Source organism: Ananas comosus, linkage group 13 (genome assembly GCF_001540865.1).
Source record: "Ananas comosus cultivar F153 linkage group 13, ASM154086v1, whole genome shotgun sequence".
In the NCBI taxonomy this organism is placed as follows: Eukaryota; Viridiplantae; Streptophyta; class Magnoliopsida; order Poales; family Bromeliaceae; genus Ananas; species Ananas comosus.
The window spans coordinates 10,935,455-10,958,719 of record NC_033633.1 but is presented as its reverse complement, the minus strand read 5'-3'; the positions used below and the strand labels follow the sequence as shown (position 1 = coordinate 10,958,719).

At 35.8% G+C, this 23,265-nt stretch overlaps 3 protein-coding genes across 3 annotated transcripts; 1 reads left to right on the top strand and 2 right to left on the bottom strand.

Moving 5' to 3' along the window:
- Window positions 455–2,235, top strand: LOC109719256 (RNA pseudouridine synthase 1). Its single transcript, XM_020245828.1, has 2 exons — window positions 455–718; window positions 1,102–2,235. The coding sequence occupies exons 1-2, from the start codon at window positions 475–477 to the stop codon at window positions 1,791–1,793; spliced, it is 936 nt and encodes a 311-aa protein (XP_020101417.1). The 5' UTR covers window positions 455–474; the 3' UTR covers window positions 1,794–2,235.
- On the bottom strand, window positions 2,861–5,484 carry LOC109719257 (DNA-directed RNA polymerases II, IV and V subunit 9B). The gene is made up of 4 exons (XM_020245829.1): window positions 5,241–5,484; window positions 5,019–5,094; window positions 4,242–4,400; window positions 2,861–3,171 (listed from the first exon to the last, which is right to left on the bottom strand). Exons 1-4 carry the CDS (start codon window positions 5,267–5,269, stop codon window positions 3,091–3,093), a joined length of 345 nt encoding a protein of 114 aa, XP_020101418.1. The 5' UTR covers window positions 5,270–5,484; the 3' UTR covers window positions 2,861–3,090.
- Window positions 7,615–22,589, bottom strand: LOC109719258 (suppressor of Mek1-like). The gene is given in 26 exon segments (XM_020245830.1): window positions 7,615–8,168; window positions 8,919–9,019; window positions 9,100–9,167; window positions 10,022–10,129; window positions 10,207–10,338; window positions 10,974–11,094; window positions 11,194–11,381; window positions 11,704–11,795; window positions 12,784–12,887; window positions 13,005–13,082; window positions 13,350–13,420; window positions 14,452–14,547; window positions 14,636–14,713; window positions 14,814–14,882; window positions 14,969–15,036; window positions 16,490–16,567; window positions 16,649–16,748; window positions 17,884–17,943; window positions 18,614–18,693; window positions 18,768–18,836; window positions 19,023–19,073; window positions 19,075–19,211; window positions 19,308–19,392; window positions 19,495–19,591; window positions 21,407–21,487; window positions 22,376–22,589. Coding segments are annotated over 26 exon segments (2,415 nt in total). The 5' UTR covers window positions 22,424–22,589; the 3' UTR covers window positions 7,615–8,013.

Genomic DNA, 23,265 nt, shown 5'->3' with positions numbered 1-23,265 from the left:
AAAAATTATATTAGAGTATCATATGCCTCATAATTTCAGCACTGGTAATATAATTTATTTTAATAATTTTTTCTGCACCCATCAGATCATCAAAGCCTTGTAGTTATGATTTAAGATGTGACGGTGATTAAAATGCTATATTACTTTGCATTCTCCAAGACCAAAATATTTAGTTAATTAAATTAAATTGTGAGTCTTAATTATAATAATGTATAAAAAGTTTGGATGAAAATTATGATAAATCAAAATTTGAGGACAAAAGTGTTAAGTCCATATAGTTTGAGGACCAAAAAGTATAATTTACCCCAATAACTTTTCCTGCGCCCAACACAACACCGGAGCCACCAAATTTTTTTCCATTGTTAAATGACGAAAATACCCCTCCCCTTCTTCTCCCACCTCCCCTTCCCCTCCGAAACCCTACGACCCCTCCTCCTCTTCCCCCTCCCCCGCCCCTCTCCTCCCCCTCCGCCCATGGCGGCGCCGCCGCCCTCCGCCGCCTCCGCCGCCGCCGGAGGTGGGTTTCCGACACCCCTGTCGCCGCCGTACCCGGCGGTGTCGAAGGAGGTGGAGCTGCGGCGGGCCATGTCGGCGGCGGCGCGCTCCGGCGCCTGCGCCGCCGCCGAGGTCGTGTTCGAGGACGAGTGGCTCGTCGTCGCCAACAAGCCCTCCGGGATCTACTGCGAGACCCTCCTCTCCATCCTCGCCGATCCTCGCGGTACGATCCGCGATCCAAACCCTAGATTTAATCCGTTTCTAGTGATTACCACAACTTTTGTCTCATCTGAATCATCGCTAACTAGTTTCGGTGGTTAGGAACCACAATTAGGGCCTAATTTGACCTAATTGAAGCTTACATAAAACTGTTCGGAAAAGCACTAGTAGCTTTTTCTTCAAAATCCAATCGAGTGCTTCCTACTTAAGCAGTAGAGAAGCATCAAATAGGAAGCTCATTTTAGCTTCTCCCCACAGCAAAATCTCTTTTTTTTGCCCTTCTCTTTCTTAATTTCGCGGCAAACACTTAGCTGTTGCTTCTTAGTGTAGAAAAGCCTTCTTAAAACCCAAGCAAAACAAGCATTTACTGCTTTAAACAACATGCAGGGGCTGCCACAAACCAATCTAACCTTCATCTAGCCAACCGGCTAGATCGCGACACGAGTGGGCTCATGGTGATAACCAAATGCAACAAGGTAGCCGCGAAGTTAGTGAAGGCGTTCACCGATCACAAGGTGAAGAAAACATATTTAGCTCTTTGCGTCGGTAATGCACCGAAGTGGGAAAAGATTAAGATAAGCTCCGGTCATGGAAGATCGAAATTTGGGGCTTTTCGTGTGTACTCCGCAAAAGATGTCGGTCGAACGCTTCCGGGTGGTTCTCTTGCGAAGCATATGACAACGTCCTTTGAAGTACTGGGCATTAATGGTAGAGGAAAGTTTAGGGAGCGGAGTGATATTGAAAAGGGGGAGATTGAGTCAATTATAGTGCAAGAGAAGGGTGTTGAGATCATTGAAAGTGATGATGAGAAGAAGGATGAGATCTTGGTCAGAGCTTATCCTCAAAGTGGGAGGACGCATCAAATTCGGCTACATTGCCAATATTTGGGAATGCCGATTAAAGGAGATGTAAAGTATGGTGGGGTTTATGAATGGAAGGGTGAGACTTGTGATGCTCATGCATTGCATGCAGAGAGCTTGTCGTTCATGCATCCTATCACCAGTTTGCCGCTTCTATTTCAGGCACCTCTTCCTTTGTGGGCAAGTGAGTTAACTAAAGGAATCTCTCATGATTTATAAAAAAAAGATTTTCTTCCAGATTGTTTAAGCAGTGACGAGGATGATTGATTTTGTGAAGGAGTTCTATTTATCGAGTGAAGTGGTGTTGTGACAGTTGAAGCCATGTTGAATTTTAAGAATATGGTTTCAGCAGTGAAAATTCCCACAAAGAAGCAGCTGGAGTAAGTACCATTCTTCCGGCACACAAGTTTTATGCCAGTTGTCAATCTATCTGAACAAACCATTCTACTTTTTCCAGGTTTCGGTCTTGCTACTTGTCTGTTTAGTCGAGGAATGTAATTTTTCCATTATTTCTGTGATGCTCAATGAGAACTTCCAGTGTAGCTCTATAGCAGTTTTTTATATCAAACTTATGCATATTTCCCTATCAATTACAATGTATATCTAATATCAATTAAGGTTCATTATATTGCACCTTCAGTATTTCAATGAGATCAGCAAATTTACAATTGCTTAATGTTCTGCTTTCATACCGTGTTTCCCTCCAGTTAATCCAGGACCTATGTTGACTGATCTAGTGGGATGGATCTATACTAGATTGAGATGCGCATTCTAAATTGGTTCATAATGGAATTACATGATATTTTCTGCATCAATATTTTAGTGGGAGCTTGGAACCTCTAGTTTCAAAACTCGAAGGCTTTTAACAAGGTGTATTAAGTTCTTTTTGCTAAAGCTATTTTTCAAGAAATTTCTCCGAATATTGCGATGTAACTTATTTAAACTAGGTGGTATCTTCTTCTACGATGGGGACAGAAATTGATTGCTCGAATCAAAATATATCTACAACCAGGTGATGATATTAAACTTGGTCAATCCGAATTTTTAGAGGCGGTGATGATTTCAGAAAAGATTAACCTGCAAAAGATTATCTCCGATGAAGAAAGGACCCTTTTTCTTTTCTCTTGCCTAAATAATTTCTGGCGTTCTATAGTATTGATTCTTCTATCAATTAGCATTTGGAGAGTTGCAGTTGTCTTTCTTTATTATCTATCATCTTTTTTTTATTTCCATCCTTTGTTCTTGTATTGCCCATAAAAATTCACCACTTAAATAGAGAAAGAACAAAGTGCAAAGAATAATATCCTTATCAGTTGTTATGAATCAAGATGATGGGAAAGCAAGTGATGTTTCGGCAACATCAGAGGATTCTTGATCCACTAATGTCGATTATTTATTTCAATCAGCATAATAGCATTTTATCAGGATATCATCAAAGTGTTGAAGCATCAAAATCTCGGCTGAACAATGGTTTCTGTCCGGTATCAGTGCGGAAGCCCCGGTTAGCATGATTTCATCACTCTCTCCATCTATTGCCGCAGCTTGGATTGCAGCAAACAAAGAACAGTGTCATACCTTCTTCACCTCTTGAGGTAGCCTGCATAACACAAGCTAATTTATCAAAAACTTAACACAGTTTTGGTAGTTGGTATAACTTGTAGACTTTTCAGGTTATTACAAATTAATATGCGCTATTTGAATTATTATTTAAGATAGAAGAAACTTTGATGGTTTTGCTCAAAAATGGAAACCGTTTCTAGAGTGGGATAGTTTTGATTGTTCGCTGTCCATTTTAACATGGAATTTTCGTCAAGTCTGCGGCAATGTTCTTGGTGCAATGCATAACTAGGCACAATTTTTTCACCGGAAATTTCTTACAAATTCACACTTACAAAATTTGAATATTGTCTGATGCGCATGATAATTATGGGGATGATTATAATAATGTTTACTTATGGGGGGTGTTTGGTTTCCCAAAAAATACTCCAAAAAATAGTTTTCTGGCTGGTTAAGTTTGTTCTTTCAGTTTGGTTCCTAGGAAAGGTAATTTTCCTAAAAATTTTTTTCCAGATTTCATAGAAAAGTCGTGTTTTTGGTTTTTTGAATATTTTATCCAAAAAAAAAAATTTGTGGAAAGGGTGTTTTTCATGGAAAAAATTTTCCCGCAAAATAGTTTTCCGCAATTCTCTAAGGAACCAAACACCCCCTTAGTGAATATTGTTCTAGAAATTCTCCTGGTGTGCTAGTAAGTTCATGATGCAGGTGACTGGACCTTTGCCCTTTAGCAGCTGCTAAAGAAGACAAAAAGCCAGCTACTTCATGAAATCAATGACCTCTTTCCATTTCAGCTTTACACATCAACTCGATTTAATCGTTCTTTTCTGTTTTTGTTATGTTTCATCTTAGGAAGCTGTGTTTCACCTCATTTTTTCTGTAGACCAGAAAATTGATGCTGATGAGAGATATTTCCAATCAAAAATGGACAGCACCAGTTGGTCAGTTGCCCCAATTCGAACAGTTCGGGAAAAGATTCTATATTTCCCTATTCCGTCCAATTTATGTCATGTTAAAGTCGTATAACATGCCAGACCAGGACAAATGAGACAAGAACATGGCACGCTGTATGAGACGAGATAAGATAAGATAGGAGGGAAGCAAAAACTGGACCTGGAAAAACACTGCTTCACCGTGGCCACACGAGGCACATCTTACGGACTTCGTACGAGGAAGTGTCGGGTCGCCTGCAACGTCCTGTAGCACTTGTGTGAACTCGCCAGCGGAGTGGTGCACCACATTTCTGTAGACACAGTTGTTGTCGGCAACCTCCTACACTCAGTAAGGTTCCTTTACGAACAAGTGAGTATCATTCATAAATTATGCAAAAAATAGTACTGAACCAGTACAAAGTATGCTGATCTATTTTGTACTTAGGAGAAATAGTATTTTTTGCCGTTGATAAGATACATCATAACTTTGTTATTATCTTTGGTGTAGCTTGTGATATATCTGCCGAAGCTGAAAACGTATTGAAGCTCTTTCAATGAAGCTATGAAATATTTTGAAGAAAAATGATCTGTGTTAATCTTATAGGGCTTTGCATTTCTCTTAATAATCCTGAATAAGGGAATGCCCACCAGTGACCTTTGACTCTTGATTTCACCATGATTAAATTGATTGGATATTCGCAGAATGCAAAGAACTTAAACAAATTTTTTTCTTTCTTCCCCACTTTTTTCTTTAGCAGTTAGTTTGAGGTGGAAAAGAAAGAAAATGGGATGAAGCTGTCATGAAATAAATTTCAATCCAATGAATCACATGGAAATTGAAGAACAAAGAAGTGATAAAATGCAAAAATGTAAGAAATCAAATTTGTGAAAGGATTTAATGAGGTGAAGCTGACAGCACATCTGTAATAGATCATACAAATTAGGTAGTGTGTGAAACCTGATGATCGCAATTGCGGCAAGCATAAAGAAGGACCTTCTGTTCCCTGTCTTCCTTTGGATACAGTATGTTATTGCTGCCCATACCCAAATCAAAAAGCAAAAAAGGGAAAAGGATAAATAATACCAAGTAAGAATTAGAAGAAAATGAATCCTTGGAAGAGATTATTTCACTCCCTGCAGTTCTTTAGCAGCATGCATACACAAATAGTTGAGATCTTACCATTCTCTGCAAAATTTCATAGTACTCATTGTTGCTTCTTGTTAGCTTCCTAACTGGAATTTGATGGATCCTTTCTTGCTTTCTCAGCTGATCTTCTCTCTTGTTACTGCTTGTGAGGGGTCCAACTCTTTTTCTATCTCTACACAAAGGTGTGATTCTCTCTCTCTCTCTCTCTCTCTCTCTCTCTCTCAATGGAGGTGGAATAGATGAGGAGAATTCTCTTTTGGCAAGGAGTGAGGAATAAAGAGCCTCCAACATCCCTTGTTGGCTGCAGAATTGACCTATGGAGAATCTTCCTGGAAAGATGCCTGTTGATTTAATTAAATCATGTGGGACTACTCTGTATGGGGACATCAGAAAATGATGGGTGCCTCTGGCATGTGACTTAGGGGACTGCTTCCTGACATAGCTATCTCCAGCAGAGCATTTGGCAATTTCAAATGTCTGAAGCAAACTTTTCAGCAAAACTCAAAGATTTGATTTTGAGATTGGGAAGCAAAAGCTCTTGTAGAACAACAGTAATGCTTTATCAAACAGCACTGCATCCTACAGCAAGGCTAGAGACGGTTTTACCAGGGTTCCTCCTTTGACGAGTTAGAGATAGGTAGCATGGAAATGTGAATCAATTAGAATTCGAATTTGAGATTTCGGATACCAACCACCAAGCCTTTGGCCATTTGTGCCGGGGACAGTCGGTGAGTTTATTTAATCGCGTTGTTGTGATTACTTGAAGCTCCTTTGGGATGGACAAGTGAGACTATTAAAATAGCTATTTTGGTTTATTAAATAATATTTGCCACTGAAAAGTCACAACCTAATCAATCTGAAGGTGTTGAATGCAATTTGAAAGTCATTCTACTAAAGAGAACCACTCTAATGCTGATTCATATATTTTATTTTGTGGAGAAATGAAAAATAGAAGGAAACTATCCCCACTTTGCTGATTCAATTTTTCTTCTTTTTTTTTTTCTTTTTAATTTGAGTAGTTATTTTGGTTAAAAGTCTTGTTAAATTTAATAGCTAATAATTTGTGTTAGTTTTATTTGCTGAAAAACGGTCCAAATTATTTTGTTTGATGAAATCACAGATGAATGTGATAAAATTTCCAAGTTATTATTTGAGTGAGATTGTCCAATTCAAACATCTTCAAAAACAGAAAAGATTAAAGTTGTAGGGTTCTCTAGACGATTTTACCATAATTTAGTTTTATTTTCTCGAAAATAATTTTCGTCAATCAAATTGGAAGTTTTATTAAAATTTTGTCAAATTTAATGATTTTAGCCACTTTTTACTAAATGAAATTTAAAAATGAATGGTTAGTCGCTAATGAACTGATTAAATTTAATAAAATTTTCAACTTAACAAATTAGAATAACTCAATAAAAAAAAAAAAGAAAAAGAAAAGTTGAGGGCATAGTTCTAACTTAACTGTGGCATTCAAAATACAAATAAGGGTGTAATGTGGGCCGGCACGGCCCACACTAGCCGGGCCGAAATTCGGGCCTTGCCGGGCCGGCGGTACTAAGTCTCTGGCCCAGCACGGCCCTTGGACCCGGACAGCACGGGCAGTGCCAAGCTGGGCTGTGCTCGGGACCGGCCTTTTAATTTTTTTTTTATTTTTAAAAAAAGATATGCAAAATTTAAAATATAAACAATAACTTATTTCTATTTAAATTAATGTTTTGATTAAAAAACTTTGAAATTTATAAAAACAATTATAAAATAACAAATATTTAAATTTTTTTAAAAAAATATATAATTTTTTATTCTTTTTTTGAAAAAAAAAAGAAGAATTGAGAGGACATTGTTTGGTTCGTTTGACCAAAAACTCTCCTCCCCCAAGGTTTGCGGAGGATAGCTCCTGGGGAGAAGGGCGAATTCAGACCCCCAAGGACAAGGCATGTTGCCTTGGGTCTCGAGGTTCGGGCTATGCTAGCACGGCCCAAGCGGGCCGTGTCATGCCGGGCTACGGGCCTCCTCTTGGTCTGGCATGGCTCAGTCCCGTTTCAGGCCGTGTCGTGCCGAGCCGTCGGGCCCAAGGGGAGAGGCCCAACACAGCCCGATAGTTCGGGCCGGGACGTGCTGTAGCCCGGCCCGCTCTAAATACGAACGACACCTGCCGCAAAAAACAATCACACATGCACGCATGCATTGCAAAGAAACAAAACAAGAAACTTCGAAAAAGGCGAGAAACAAGAAATCCTAGGCAAACTTCTTTTCTTTTCTTTTCTTTAATCTAAATAACAAAGTACTGTTGCTGAAACATATTCGAACCCCCGGAAAATATGAAGGCATTGAACAATAACATGTAAGCCAAAAAAAAGGCAAAAAACACAAAGAACTGGTGATGTTTCAAGTGTGACGAATCGATCGCTTTTGGACCACCATAATGTCTGTAGTATGAATAACTAGACATTCTTCGCGAAGCTACAAGAATTTACATCATTTTGAATTGAGATATTACATGTTGCAATGACCACTTGATACACAGAGCTGTTTCTCTTCTATTTATAGCAAATGAAATTCAGCCAAAATAAAAAAAAAAGCAAAATTTACAAGAAAATAAGCACAGGTTGGTGCTCCAATTAAAACTCAGGTCTAAAAAATGATGTGTACAAATCAAAAAGGCAAACGATATATGCTGCTGCCATTCCGGAATCCGGATGATCCCTCGCAGAAAACTGATGAAATTTGGGCAGCTTAATTGATCCATTCTTTTGTTTTCTCAAGCAATCAACTAACTTGCCAAACTGATAAGCAGCGAAGAGGGGAATCATCTGAAGTTTCTGAACAGATTCCTGCACCGACCGTCACTTCTAAAAACTCTTCCTTCTTTTACTGACTTCCCATTCTGACTCGCGGTTAGCTGCGGAAGAGCTCGAGGGTTCCGCGTCATCCGCAGGTGGTTTAGTTCTCTTAGCCTGCAGACTACAGCGGTCGTCATCATTATCACAGGTATTTGGGTCAGCATTTCCAGTAGATATACAAATTGATGAAAACATGCTCTATGTTTATGCAGTCGATTACACGGATGATAGGAGAGTCCAACATCAGCTTAACAAACCAAGTGCCTGTTTCAGATTGGCTTCTAGTTTGGCTTCTATGCTAAACGATGCATTTGGCTGGCACTTAGGCTGGGGCCTTTGGTGCAGAGGGTCACTAAAATGAGCTTTTGGACCCGAGAAGCTGTAGCTCGAATTTGAAACTTATGCTTCCTTTTGCAACATATTGTAGAGGAGACGCTAATAGATATGATAATTAATTAGTGCTCCTTCGAACTACTCTAGCCAAGCCAAACAGGCTTTGAGTGTTAAAAGTGTACCTTAGTGAACTGCTAAGTTACCAAGAGAAATGTGGTTCTAGTCTAGAAGATTATATTGAAAATAATCCACCATTACAAGCAATAGTATGTTTTCAAGAGAACGGATAGATTGTAACTACCTATAGTATACTCAAGTAAGTTATTAGGAAAAACATTAGATGTTTATGCATATGCCCATGGCAAAATCATCTGTTTACAAGTAAAGTGTAAACCGATCTAAAATCTGCGTTTTGTTTACCTGGCAAAACTAAACTATATTTTAAGCGGTATATATGAATATATATGTCAATAGATGATTATATATATATATATATATAGAGAGAGAGAGAGAGAGAGAAGCCTTGCCGAAACTAAACTTTGAACGTACTTCTCATCAACTTCTGTGGCATCAGGTTTGCTAGTCTCAGCAGTTTGATCTTGTTTCTGCGATTCAGATCTAGCACTGCCGCCTTCATCACTGAAAAGAGAAAGGGATATTAATTCTAAAACAATGATAAGATTAAAGCTCTATTATGTGCATAATACAAAAGGATAAACCTTTTGTCCTTGTTTTTCCGGACGTCTAATGTGTCACGGGTATCCTTTGGTTCAGATTTATGCGAGGACTGCAAAAGCATCATTATGTCAGCAAAACTATAGTTCCTCTTTGAATGTCAAAGTCATTTAGGTGCCACATTTCCTTTCTGATCTTTTGACTCTTAACATTTATGCTTGCTACCGAACTTGTAGGTAAATAAACAATACGTAACAACATAGCAGACCTTACCTGAACTTGTAGGGCACTTTGAAAGAAGTACATTAAATGTAATCCTTTCTATACTACCTGATTTTATAATGTGTTTCCTGTAATTACCTCTCTGTTAGGAAAAGTTAGACCTCGTTTGGTACTGTTTTCATTTTCTTTATCCCTTTTTAACTCAAATTCATGACTGGATGCGCTGGTGGATGGCAGATTGTTTACAACTTACAAATGGAAGCGGTTTGTTTGGCAACAAAAAAAGAAACTCCCTAGTACATCTTTTTAGCTTCTTTGTTTTCTTAAATAAGACAAATTACACACCATTCGTCATCTAGCCGCAGCGCATCGCTAGCTGATGAACAATAACAATAATGTAGAAGACCATCCACCAGCGCATTCAATGGCATAGATGTATAAGAAAGCCAAAAAAAATGTAGAGGTACAAAACAAGTCAACTTTTTTGAGAGAAACTTCCGCAACCTAGCCGGAAAAAAATATATTTACCTGAAAGAATAATCCATAATTTTTTCACAGAAACAGTTAATGAGTTAAGTTCTAATGTAACATCACAGAACTTTCTGAAATCAAAAGTTATGAAGGTTCAATGGTAAAACCAAAATTTCGAAAGTCAAGGTTCATTTCATATCACAACAGAGTTCAGGTAAGTTCACCATTTCATTTTTGAAAAATATTAGATCGAATTATAGGAAGAGATTCCACCTCCGCGTGTTTGTCAAGTAAGGCCCGAATAGTTCCCAAATGTTCGAACTTCACCAGTTGCACCCAAAATCTATCAACTAGATATGCAAATAACACTTCGATGTCCTCCTGCGTAAGTTAGGATAGTTTGAGGTATAACAGAAATCTCAAAAGCAGTAGAATACTTGCATGCGTAACAATATTACCTTGCAAATATACTCCAGCAGTTCAAGAACTCCGGAACGCAGCATATTATCACGATTACCATTTTCAGTAAAAACATCAATGACTGGCTTCAAAAGATTGTGGCATGCGATATGTTGAAGAAGAAGCTCATCCTAAAGAACGAAACCAGATCACTTCATTAGCCAGTATATGTATGTGCATGTATATAGTGCAAAATCTCCTATTCATATATATAGTACTGAATTAGTTGAGTAGTCATCCAATTAATATGGGGTTAGTTGATTTCTTTCAGCAAAGTTGTTTCAAAGAAGTCATCGTAAGTATAAGGATATACATGCAAGAATTTAACTATTCAAAGATGCACGAAATTCAGATTTTACGCAGTTACAAAATCTAACTAGACAATGTGTGTTCGTACCTATGCAAATATCTCTAAAATTTATGCATCTCAATGATAGCCCAGTGAACCGAAGAAACATAACTATGGGCTTAAAAATGAGAACAATCATTACAAAATTAGATAAGATAGTAAAAAATGCTCTTTCATATTATAAGGGATTATTATGTGTTGAACAAGAGAATATCTTGAGTAGATAGATTTCAAGATCATTATTGAATATCTTCCAAAAGTCGATTGATCTGGAATGATAATCTTCTGAACAAAGTAAAAAATACAATAAATCAGATAATACCACAGCTATTTTATCAATACAAGCAAATTTATCAGGAAACAGGGAAGAATGTACTGATCATCCAAATCTAACAAGTGCAAAACAAAAATACTTACATCTGCACAACTGGAGATTATAGTCCGTACAAACCGAACAGCTGCCACAACAAGAAACCTTTCTCTTCTTCGAGTTAGATATAAGATCTTTTTGATGACGTCACTCAAATAAAAGTAGAAGCTACAAAACAGAAGTTGTACGCACATTTGAGAATGTACAAGAAAACTATCACAAATAGCATAGCAAAATGAACAAGTCATTATTAGAGAAAAAAACCACCTTATCTCATTGAAATGATGAATCACGCAAAAACGAAGCAGCTCGCATATGTTCAATAAACTTTCGGGCTTATATGCGGCATCAGATTCAGCTCTGCGAGAACCATTCTTTGGAGGACAGCATAATTCTATAACATCCATCAACTCGTCCAAATATCCTTCACAGAAAATGTGCATAATTCTATCTTGCTGCAAGAAATTTAGGAATTAGAAATATTAACTTAAGAAGGTAGGGTTGTGTAAACTAACCATGAAGTGACTTCGCTAACTTCTAGTTGGCTTATTCAGCAGGGGGTAAAACAGGAAAAGGAAACAATAAAGTCAATCCAATTACAAGGCATTCGAAGCAAAAGAATTCATCCTCAAATCCAATTTCTTTGATTTCATTGAAACAGTATCGGACTATCAGCTGAAATCCATGTTGACTGGTCGATAAACAGTGCTAATAATGATATTGTAGTACTAAATCAGAGAGATATTAACTTAAGAAGGCTTGCATAAACTTAAGTACCTGCAATGTGGGCATATCTTTTGAATCCAACAATCGTTGAAGAATTTCAAGAAATTCATTATGAATGTCACATCCCAAGCCAGTTATCAAACCTTTAACCTTGCACAGAAGATACAAACAGATCCATTTATGTCAACAGAGAACAATTCTCAAGTAGATAGAGATGCTAGAGAAGGCACCCAAATAAAAAAAATGAAATGTACAGGCTTAACATGTCAAGGTGTACCACAAGCCTTACAACTTTATTTAGTAATTATATTGGAACAACAACTCTTACTTTTCAGCTTTTTTTATGCCAATATGGTTCTAATTTCTAAATGCTAAACTCTATGCAATCAACTGTACTTGAAGTCCACAGCAGTGATCTGCTCACAGGGATGCCCAACAATTCATTCCTTGTTCTCTATGATTCATTATCATGATAGTTGACTAATTTAACATAGTTGTCAACTTAAATATGCTCTTCAAATCCTTTTGTACACAAAATTACTTCAGGTAAAAACTCCCTAGTAAAATTCCACTTATATGAGCAGCTTCCTCTTGAGAAAGCTATGCATACAAGTTGAATTTATTATAACAAGTTTTCAAAGTAAGGCATTTGGCACATATATAAGAACTTAAGTATTTACAAGTACACATAGTTACAAATTTTGCATTTTGATGTATGCCCTTCAAATACTTTTTAAGTTCTTATATATATGTGAAATGCCATCTTTTGAAAACTTTTCAAATAAAATTCAACTTATATGCATAGCTTTTGCTCGAGAAGCTATTCTGATAGTCGAATCGATATAAACATAAGAAAACAACTGTTGAGGCTACACGAGCAGCTCTATTGTCTACAGCACTTCCGCAGAAGTTCTAGACATCGCAGAATCTATGACAAACATCACAATAAAGTATCAACTAATGAGTAATGTCCCTTTCTACATCCTAACGGCTTCCAACAGTCGGATCTGCTAACAACAACATAGTATATCAATATACACACATGCAAAAAAAAATTTAAAAAAATTCTAGTAAATATCAAGTCCATAAGTTTGATAACAAAAGAATTTGTTATACTTCAGAACCAAATACCTGTAAAGTTGCTTACCAAAAGCCCAAGGAAAGTGTCATCCTGAATAACATAAGACCTGAGAGTGCTAGGAATGATATCAAGGAAACAGAAAAGAATTTTTATCCTGAATTTCAGATAGGAAACCAAGTTAGAAAGACAGATAAAAATAACAAAGGCCGATTGATACGAAGTTTCCACAAAAAGTTAAACTGCTCTATCTAATGACCAAAAAAGAGTTTACCCCGCCGACACAAGCTTTTTGTTATGACTCCGCAACACATTAGCAGTGATATCAATAACACCTTTCGCAGCAAGATCCCTGTTGGATATCACTAGTTCATAGATAATTACAGGCTTCTAAAAGGGAAAAATAGTGAAAAGCATATGTGACCGAAAGTTTCATACTTTTTTCCCCCTAAGATAGTCTCTTAAGACTCCCACAAGTTGTTTGGTTAATTGGAAATTTTATAAGTAGGTTATTTGGTGATTAAGAGGCAACAAATGAACTTTTTCCCCCAAAAATAATAGTTAGGGTAAAAGGAAACCAAAAGCAAAACAAAGCAAAAGAAGAACATGAATAGCCCACCGAAGTAGATTGACTTGTTCCATAAGTGACAAATATTTACAGAGAGAGCAAAACTCATGCAAGAATAGTACCTGCTCACGGATGACATAGACATGGAATCAGTGCCTCTTTTCAAAATTGGACAAAAGATAAAAAAGAAAAAAAAAACCACATAATAACAGTATGGCAAACTGATTTATTTGAAAGAAAAAGGAAGGCATAACCATATAGTAAGTAGCAGCTTATATAATCTACTCATGAAAACTGTCCATCTTGTAGCATGTGATAAATGTGCCTTTCACCCTTTCTCTTCATTTCTTTTCCTCTTTTTCTTTCTTTTCTCTTCATTTGTGGCCAAATTCCCGCAATTTTTAGGACAAAATAACTGCTGCTTTTTTTTGTTGTTTTTATGCCATATCCTTTTATATATACTGGATCTGCAGCTCATTTGTCGCATACACAACCACGGCCCTTGTTTCAACTACCATCCCATATTTTCTGCAGCTTATATGCAGTAAATTCTGAAGCAACTGAAAGAAACGTCGGCAGTCTCTGATAGTCGTTGACCGCTCATATACTACTGGGTTGAGTTATTTGCTCCTGTTTCCTATAAGATTGGCCTTTAAATTTTCACCAAACATTAAATGACCTGATTTTGAATCCAATGAATTGACAAAACCATTCGCTCATTTTCTTTGCTTCAGTTTGGTTTCAAACGAGTTGGATTTTGAATTTTTCTTTCTTTGTCGCTTGTGTTTGATGTTGGAATTTCACAGAATGAATGAAGCCTTTTGGAATGTCCTTGGGTAAGATATATTTTGCTTCCTAAATAATTATTGGTTCTTGGATTGATTTTGGTTATTTCCAAATTCCAAGTTCAATTTAATTCCACATCATGTTTTTGGCTATGCATCTTAAATAGCAATATTGTAATGATTAGTAGCAGAAATGGTGGCTACCCAGATCAGTCTAATTAAGTTACATCCGTAAATCCACAATTACATTCGTGAATCTACAAAAGAACAGAGAATTATGATAATGATAGCCAATTAGAGGGAGAGAAACTTCAAATTAAAACAAACACACATATAAGAAGTGGCATATAAGAAGAATGTAGTTATACCAAATCCTTTTTTGACTCCGCAGAGGTGTTGTCAGATCTCATCTTATTGACTAATTCTTGCAAAAAAGAATCATTATCTTTGAGCAATGAAATGACCTACAAGAGAATTAGATACCACTGATAGTAACGAATATAGTGGAATAATTCATAACTTAAAATCATAAGTGAATTTTGCGATACTTACAAGAGCATTATTTGTGTTAAGTATGGTTTCAAGAGTTACTTTTGTAGCCTGGTCCAATACTCCCGGTAAAATATCATCCTAAATTAGTTGCAACAATAGTAAATACCAAAATATAACAAGGAAAGCGGGAAAAAACAAAGGAAAAAGTAAAACTAAACAATACATTAGGAAAGCTGACCTTCAGATAACCAATCATGTAAGATCGATGTAATTTTGACAATATTTCAGCATTTTCTACATGAATGGCCTGCAAGACAATTGAGTTTTAAGACCCCTCCCACCCCCCCACCCCAAGAAAAATGATAAGCGGATAACATAATACAGTCAATCCACCTCCTTAAAAACCACTTTCTCTTTGAGAAAAGTACGATGCTGCCGCACTTGGGAAACGTCTGGATCATCTGCACAAAGAAAAACTTGGGATGAACCACAAATTTAATCTCTAAAGATTGACTATTGTTCTTAGAGTTTCACTTGTAATAATTCGGCCCTAAAGTGTGACCTTAGGCACATTTAATATAGGGTTAAAAGGGGTGATACGTTACTCCGGTAAACTTTAATTTCATATCACTTGTGTTTGGTGCCTGGGTGAACTTTTAAGGAAAGTGAAAATTTTCAACTCCTATTACCCTCCAATAATGGATGTTTTTTAACATAGAGGAATTTGGCTAAAAAGAGGTTAAAGAAGATAAAAAATATGATATATATATATAGGTGAGAAACTTTTGACCTTTCTTGCATCGTTCTTCCATTTTTTTCTCACTCTCTCTCTCTTTATTGCTCCTTTTACTCTGTCTCATCCCTTCTTTCATTCTCTCCTCTCTCTTTGCTTCCTCCCTCCCAACTATCTCTCACTTTTCTTCCTTCATTGTCTCTCTTTTTATTCTGTCTTTACTTTCTCTCATCATTTTCTCATTTTCTCTCCCTTTATTCTCTTCTCGAATTCTCTCTCATACCTCTACTTTATCTCTCTCTCTCTCTCTTTTTTGCCTCCTTTCACTTTCTTTCTCTATTCCTTTTCTCTCTTTATTCTCCCCTCACTTTCATTCTACACTCTCTCATTCCTTTCTCTCTCCTTGTTTAATCTCCTTTTATTCTTTTTCCTTCCTTTCTCTCCCTTCATTCTCTCTCCTCATTTTCTCTCTTCACTTTCTCTCTCATCCTTCTGCCTTTCTTTTCTCTTTTCTTGATTTCTCTCTCCTTATTTTCTCGCTTCACTTTCTTCTCATCCATTTCTCCTTTCTCTCTCCTTTCTTTCTCTCTTTTCTTCTTTCATTTATGACGTAACTAGATATTAGTAAAGAAAACCTTTTTTTTTATAGGAGTAGCATTTATTTCAGAAAATATTCCTGCAACTTTTAAACCCATACGAAACTAATTCTATCCTAAAAATTTCAATTTCATTCTCAACATCTGACCTTAGTTTAATTTTCTACCTAAAGTTTAATTCTAGTACTAATTTTATCCTCTTAGTTTCAATTTTAGTAATGGACAATCCAACAAAGATGGCAATGTGGCACTTATTGGATGGTAAATTGACAGAAAGACCTAATTATTATGTAGAATAAACTTTACAGACTAAATTGTGATAATTAAAACTACAAGGACAAATTGAAATCTAGACCAAACTTCAAGGACAATAATTGGTAATATGATTATAAATCACTTTGCTTTGTTGTTTGATTTACAAAGGTAGCTCTCATGAGTATGAAATTGAGGATATATTGACATCGGTATAAACGTTCACATTGTACTCTTTGGCAATCCAACTACTTAATACAATTAATGATAAAAAAAAACAACATTTAGCACTAATAAATGCCAAATAAGTAGCAACAGAGGAAATTGACCTACATTCAAGAGTACCAATAATATCCAAAATGAACTTATCAGATAAAATTCCATCAAAGATCTCCGAGCTATTTAGCAAAACTGCAAATAATCCACAAAAAAAAAATGTTAGCTAACTTACTGAAAGACATGTATTAAAAGCAAATAAAAATAAGTACTTACTGATCGCCTTGACTAGTTTAAAAATCATGTGAAGGCCATCCATGTTTTGTGATTCTTCACAGACTCTAAACAAGTTTACTAGCTTTTGGAAAAATTCTGACTGGACCAAATAATAAGAGAGAAAGAAGAATGAATCTTAGTAAGAAGAGCATATTAAACATATTACTAATTCAAGCCAAACATACAGTGGTGTTAGAAATTAGAATAGCTTTTTGTGCGAATCTTAATTAAATTCTAAGCTGTTAAATATAAAAATATATAAATACCGTTCTCTAACAGCTTAAGCTTTTAGAGTACAACGATTGTTTCACATGGTATCAGAGCGGAAGGTTCTGAGTTTGAGTCACGCCAGACTCCTAGCATTATTAATTTCCTCCCATTTAATTCAAGTCCACATCATGGGCCTTGCAAAAAGTCTTGAGCCCAGACGTTAAGGAAAATGTTAAATATAAAAATACGTAAACATCGTTCCCTAACAGCTTAAACTTTTAGAGTACAACGGTTGTTTCACATAATCTAAAAGTAAGAAAAGATCATTGCACCTACCGACCATGTTGTCCACAGTACATATACTCTCTGTTACATCTCTTCCAATTATATTATATTGGTATCACAAGGTATAGAAAATTGAGACTAGTAAGATCTTTAATAGCAGACGCCATGCAACTTTGGTTCATATAATCTCATTATGTCACTCTTTCCCTTTCTTTTCTAGATAAATGATATCTTTTTTTTTTTACAAATTTGATGATATTTTTCTCAATTTTTTTTTGCAAATGTAACCTGCCAAAAGCAAAAAGGTCCTAAAACAGTGGCACAACCATAAGTTTGATTGCACCAAACCTCATGAAGTGTCTCTATTTTTTTCTCTTTTTCCCATTAAGCAAACAACCAGCCAATTAACACACTTTTATCAAAGATGACACCAAATAGTTTATTATCATGCTATTAGTATATGATTCATTTTAAAACTTTTAAGTATCATCATGAAATTCTTTTCTGCCCTTAAGTGTGTGGTTTTATCACCATTAACAGCCACGGGGAATCTAAAATTCTTTCACGCAAAAGAACTAATAGATTTGCAAAGGACGCCACAAAAGACCACAAATATCAAAATGCATCCAGATATTATTACTGATTCAAAGAAGAAAGAAAATTAACTGCTATAGACTACTTTTAAATTGATCATTTCATAATCCATAACTGTTACTAAGAAAGATTAGCAGAAAACTTACATCTTTTAGCAGAAATTCTGGCACAAATGTTCGATCCTTATCGTCGCACTCGAGTATATTCTGCAAAACATATCCAACCAAATCAGGGTATTTAAATTTGCAGGCCCATGTAATAAAAGAATATAAGGTAGACATAGATTCTTTCAAAAGACAAATCCTGCCTACTGTTATGGCAGTTGCACTAAAATATTTAAAATATAGACGTGAAGCTGGAACGAGTAAGTGGCATATGTAATTTTTACAAGATATTGGTAGCATCTGTCTCCTTCTAGTGGTCTTATCGATCTATAAAACAAGAAACCATCAGTAGTGCCACTAATTAAAAGAATCAAATGTTTCTTAGGGTCTTGAGTAAGCAAATTGTGGAAAGATAGACCCAGAAAAAGGCCATGAAAATGGAAGTATCATAACACATGCACCATGCAAGTTCTATCACAAAAAAGTCCAGCATACATATGGATCCAAATTGAAGGAAAATTAATTGCGAAAATTTTGAAAGAAAAAAATAATATTGCAAAAGATAATAAGCATCGTCTTCATTAGTGAAGAGAGAGAACCATAATGTAACATAGAATAATAAAAATAATAAGCATTGCTTCCCTTAGTGAAGAGATAGAGAAAAAAATATAATATAGAATAATAAAATGCCATGTGGTTGTGCAAGATGCTCTGCTATGAACTAAAGGAACAGATACACAACACCAATGCTTATCACCTAGATCATACATACCTTCAAGATTAAAGGAAGAGTGGATAACTCAAGAGGTGGAAACTCACTAACTTGATCATTCTCAGAAGGAAATGACTCATCTGAAAGATAATTCAATGGTGGTTATGTGATGCAGTACTTTAAGATGGATTATGATGAGGGAGAGGTTTATTACCACTAGATGATACTGTTGTCGTAGCATTTTGGGATCCTTTTACTCGACGAGAATAAACCATCATACCAACTGAAGAAGGTCATTTACAAATGATATAATTGGAACTAATCAATATATATGTATTCCGATTGCCTAGTAAATTACGTCCCGAACTATTTGACAATTTTCCCAGTACCAACTGAGAATATTACCAAACGGAAGGGGTTAACTATGTAGCACTTTAAGATTGATTATGATAGAGAAAAGGTTAGTTACCACGTGACTGTGATGTAGTCGCTTCTTGAGGTCCCTTCACTGGATGACTATCAATCTCAACACCAACTGAAGAAGGTCATATACGAGTAGTGTAACCAAGAGATGATCGGCAAATATGTATACCCATTACCCAGTAACTTACTTCCCAGTCTAGTAGATATATCATTCCGTACTTTTTGGATATTTTCCCTACACAATCCAATATATATGAACAAATACATCCATAAGAATTACCACTAAAGCACATAAAACCGCCACTATGACAAGAAGTGGTGAATAGAAAACCATATGGAGGAGCATGCGCTGGCCACTGGAAAGTCCAATACCAACTCGGTAGCTGAGTCTGGATCTTTCCATGAGATAATGTTGTCTGTTAAATAGGGCAAAACAAAGTAAACATTTTATCTATAGAGTTCATTAATTAATTAATACAATATTTTGAGAAAATAATGGTGTAGCAGGTTCATCACACCTTGTCTTTCATATGCACAGTTATAGGATATACGATGAACAAGTATTGTAGTATTATCCTCTTCATCAATAACAATCAAACCAAGATCCTTTGACCTCTGAAAACCAGTTTATATGAAGATTTATAAGCTCTAAGAAAGAAAAATGAAGGTTTTCTTCCTCCAAAGTCCCTACAAAAAGGAATGAATAACAGAATAGATGTAAAGCGTGAGAACTGTAGGATAAGAAACACACTTTGTGGCATTCACACTAATCATAATTTCTTTTATGGTGCTAATCAAGCTCATTGACATCTAAGAGATTAATAGAATCACAAAATGCACAAGGATACAGAACAGGAACTATTTAATGCTTCAGCATTGAGGAAAATGGAGATCCATTCCAACTGTACCTAAAAATGATTATTGCTAGAATCAAGCTTTGATTCCACATGTACATAAAAATGCTTATTGCTAGAATCAAGCTTTGGTAATGAGATGCTTACTTACATGGTATCCAAAGTGTATGAATTACACACTAGAAAACTTGGACAACAATTCAGGCCCGTTAAGTAGTTGAAACAAATAGATTGTTCACATAGTGAAGTTCAACTTCTCATACTTCAGATGGTGATTTGCAATTCAAGCAAAGTGTGGGGTTGTCTGGGGCTTTTTCCCCATAGAAGTACATATAATAACCTAGTGCAAAAAAGATGGCAGGTAATCCAACTGAATAATTATCTATAGGAATTTCTGGTGAGCAGTTGATAGCAAGAAGAGATTTGACAAATGTGTATATAATCTGTAAGGTCACTCGGCACAATTCAATAAGAAGATACATGACCTAATGGCAATGAGTAAATGTATTATCACCAAAAATGTGTTATTATTTCTCCTGCAAGAAAAAGGACAGAATATACTTCAGAATTGAAATCGCATGAAAATAATGTTACAGTAATAAGATGTGGTTCCATTCCAGTATGATGAAATTTTTGAATTTTCATATGATAGACATCAAGATCTTACCATGGATTTTTGAGCCTTTGCAATCTTGTATGAATTACATTTTGTGGCAATATTTAACAATCTCAAAAAACAGATGGCTACATGTTCACGTAACCTTTATTCTTTAGCTATAAAGATTTGAGGATAATCAAGGTGCCCAGCAAGCTTATAAAGCAATGAACTATACTATCTGGGCATATGAACATGCTACACACGTGCTAGTTTTCTGAAAAAGGTTGATTTAAACAGCAAACTAAAGCCCACTGACAATTTTGGATTAGATAAATTATTTGGATCTAGTATAAATAGAAAATATTTTTATTTACTATTGGTTAAACTAAACCATATTAGATTAGATTATGTAGCTCACTTCAATCTGATGTTACTTTCTAAACAATGTTGATTAAAATCGAAAAATTTAAAGGCCCTTGGGCAATTTTAGGTTAGATTAGTTTAAGTTGGACAAATTAACTAAATAATTATATGCTTTACTAGTAGATACTTTTGATTCATAAGAAGCTCGGCTTTTAAAGATTGTCATGTTAGTGTTGCTTCAAGTGGTGAACCACCAGGAACAGGGACAATACTTTTGTATAATATAAGTATTAAAACAGATACTCTACATTCCAAAATCACAAGTTTTCTAAATAAAACCAGCATAGTTCTTGATTTTTTACATCATTAACAATTTAGATTTATCTGCATTTCAAGTCATAAGTAAATTGCTGATATTAAGATTTCGTAAAATAATCTTCACAAAATTTCTGAAAAATTAAGCAGCACCACTGACAACTTAACAGTACAAAATGTTTAAAAGAAACAGATAACTTTCTTTGATGAGTGCTAAGGTGGAAGATCCATAAAGATAGAAGATAAGAAGTGCCTACAATTTCAATATAACTACAGAGATAACAGTAAAGAAAGCTTGACCTCAAGATTTTCCATAAAAACATGTCCCGATCCCTGTTCATTCCTTTTGCCGTCCTTTGTGGTGCAGTATACCTTCACTTGCTGGAACAATATTCAAATAGGTCAACAATTACATGAATTGCCTGCATAAACAACTGCAATGCTGCAGCTGTACACTCCACCGAAGACACATTAAAGAATGCATGTAAATACAGTATATCTAAGATTCAAGAAAAAGGAATGCTGTAAGCAGAAATTAAAAGTATGCGGTGTTACTAATTCCCTTCCAGAAATGCATGTCCTGTTCTACATTCTACTAATTGTTTTTATAATTAATTTTATAAGTTTATTTTAGTTGATTCATTTTCTCTGTTTCCCCAGGAAAGGTGGTCGATTGGGTAATCATGTGACTCATTGAGCGGTAAATATTCTACTCAAATTGACAACTTGATAACTGTTCTTTTATTTTCTTGCATTGTGAAAATGCTACATTTTGTATATTTGTGTCACAGAAACCATTTCTATGCTAATGAAGTCGAAGATTGATGTGTTTAAAGTTTAATCTATAAAGAACAACAGTCACACACAAAACCCCAAAAAATAAATAAATGTAAGTATTAAATTCATTAAAACTGATGATTGAATAAAACACAATAACTAAACATCCACCAACAACCTCAGCTCCTTTCCATGCCCTCACTTCTACTGCTATGTCAGGAAACATCTCAAAACTCCAAACACATAAATCAACAACATCCGATTATGAATCCAAGAACAACGTGGATCTAACAATTTAGATTCTGCAGGCGATCTCAGCTACATTTCATGTGATCGCCTCTACAGCTAGGTCAACGAAACATCTAAGAATCTCTTGAATCACAAAGCGGGATAGTAATGGCTTCAAAATTTAGCCAAAACTCCCAATAAATGAGAGCGATAAACCCTAGGAGGATTCAAAAGAAGCGCAAAGAACACAAGAAAGAAATTGACCGGCATGTAAGTGAGGGGAGAAATCGAGTCCTTCTTCCGATCGCCCATCGAGCTCCGCGTTCTAATCGACAAAAAAAAAAAAAAAAAGAAAAAAAATTAAGGGAAAAAAAAGCTTTTTTGATCGAGGAATTCAAAAACCCTAGATGGTTTCTAGGGTTTTTGCGAGGGATTTGCGCGGGAAAATGGAAGGGTCTCTCTCTGTGAACGAGGAGGGGCAAATATAGGGGCTCGGAGTTTGTTTTATTTACGAGATTGACCTTGTGGTTACAAAAGTGCGTGTTGCACGTGCGGTGCACGTGAGAGTTTTATAGCACGGGTTAAGTATTTGCACATTGTTTCCTAACGGTTTCCTATTTTTCATTTTGGTGCCTACCCTTTTTTTTTTTTTTTTTTTTGCTGCTTGGTCCCTAATCTTTACATTTGTTTCAGTTAGATCCCAATTGTTTAAATCCTCGGTAGTTTTGACAGAATAAGTCATATCGATTATCAACTCCAATAAAATAAACTAAATTCTTACCCACCATTTGATTCTGGGTTAAATAAAAATTTGTTATTTCAGGAATAGAGTTGAGTTCAGAGTTAAGATGGAGTTAGAGTAATTTTGTATTTGGTTAAGAATTGGATTTAGTCCAGATATAGATAAAATAATATTTGGTTGGAGTAGGTGGGATAAGAAGGATAGTGGGTAAAATAGTATTTTGTTTGGTTGGAGCAGTGGGGTTAGCTAACCCCACCCCCTAAATTAGGTGTTTGGGAATAACTTCGAGGTTAAGGAGTTATTCCACCCCTTAACCCCGAACCAAACAAGTGCTTATAAAAATTTGTAAAGGTAACCAGGACGGCGATCCAGCTTAATGAATCAGACTAGGTCAAGCCTACCACAAGGACGG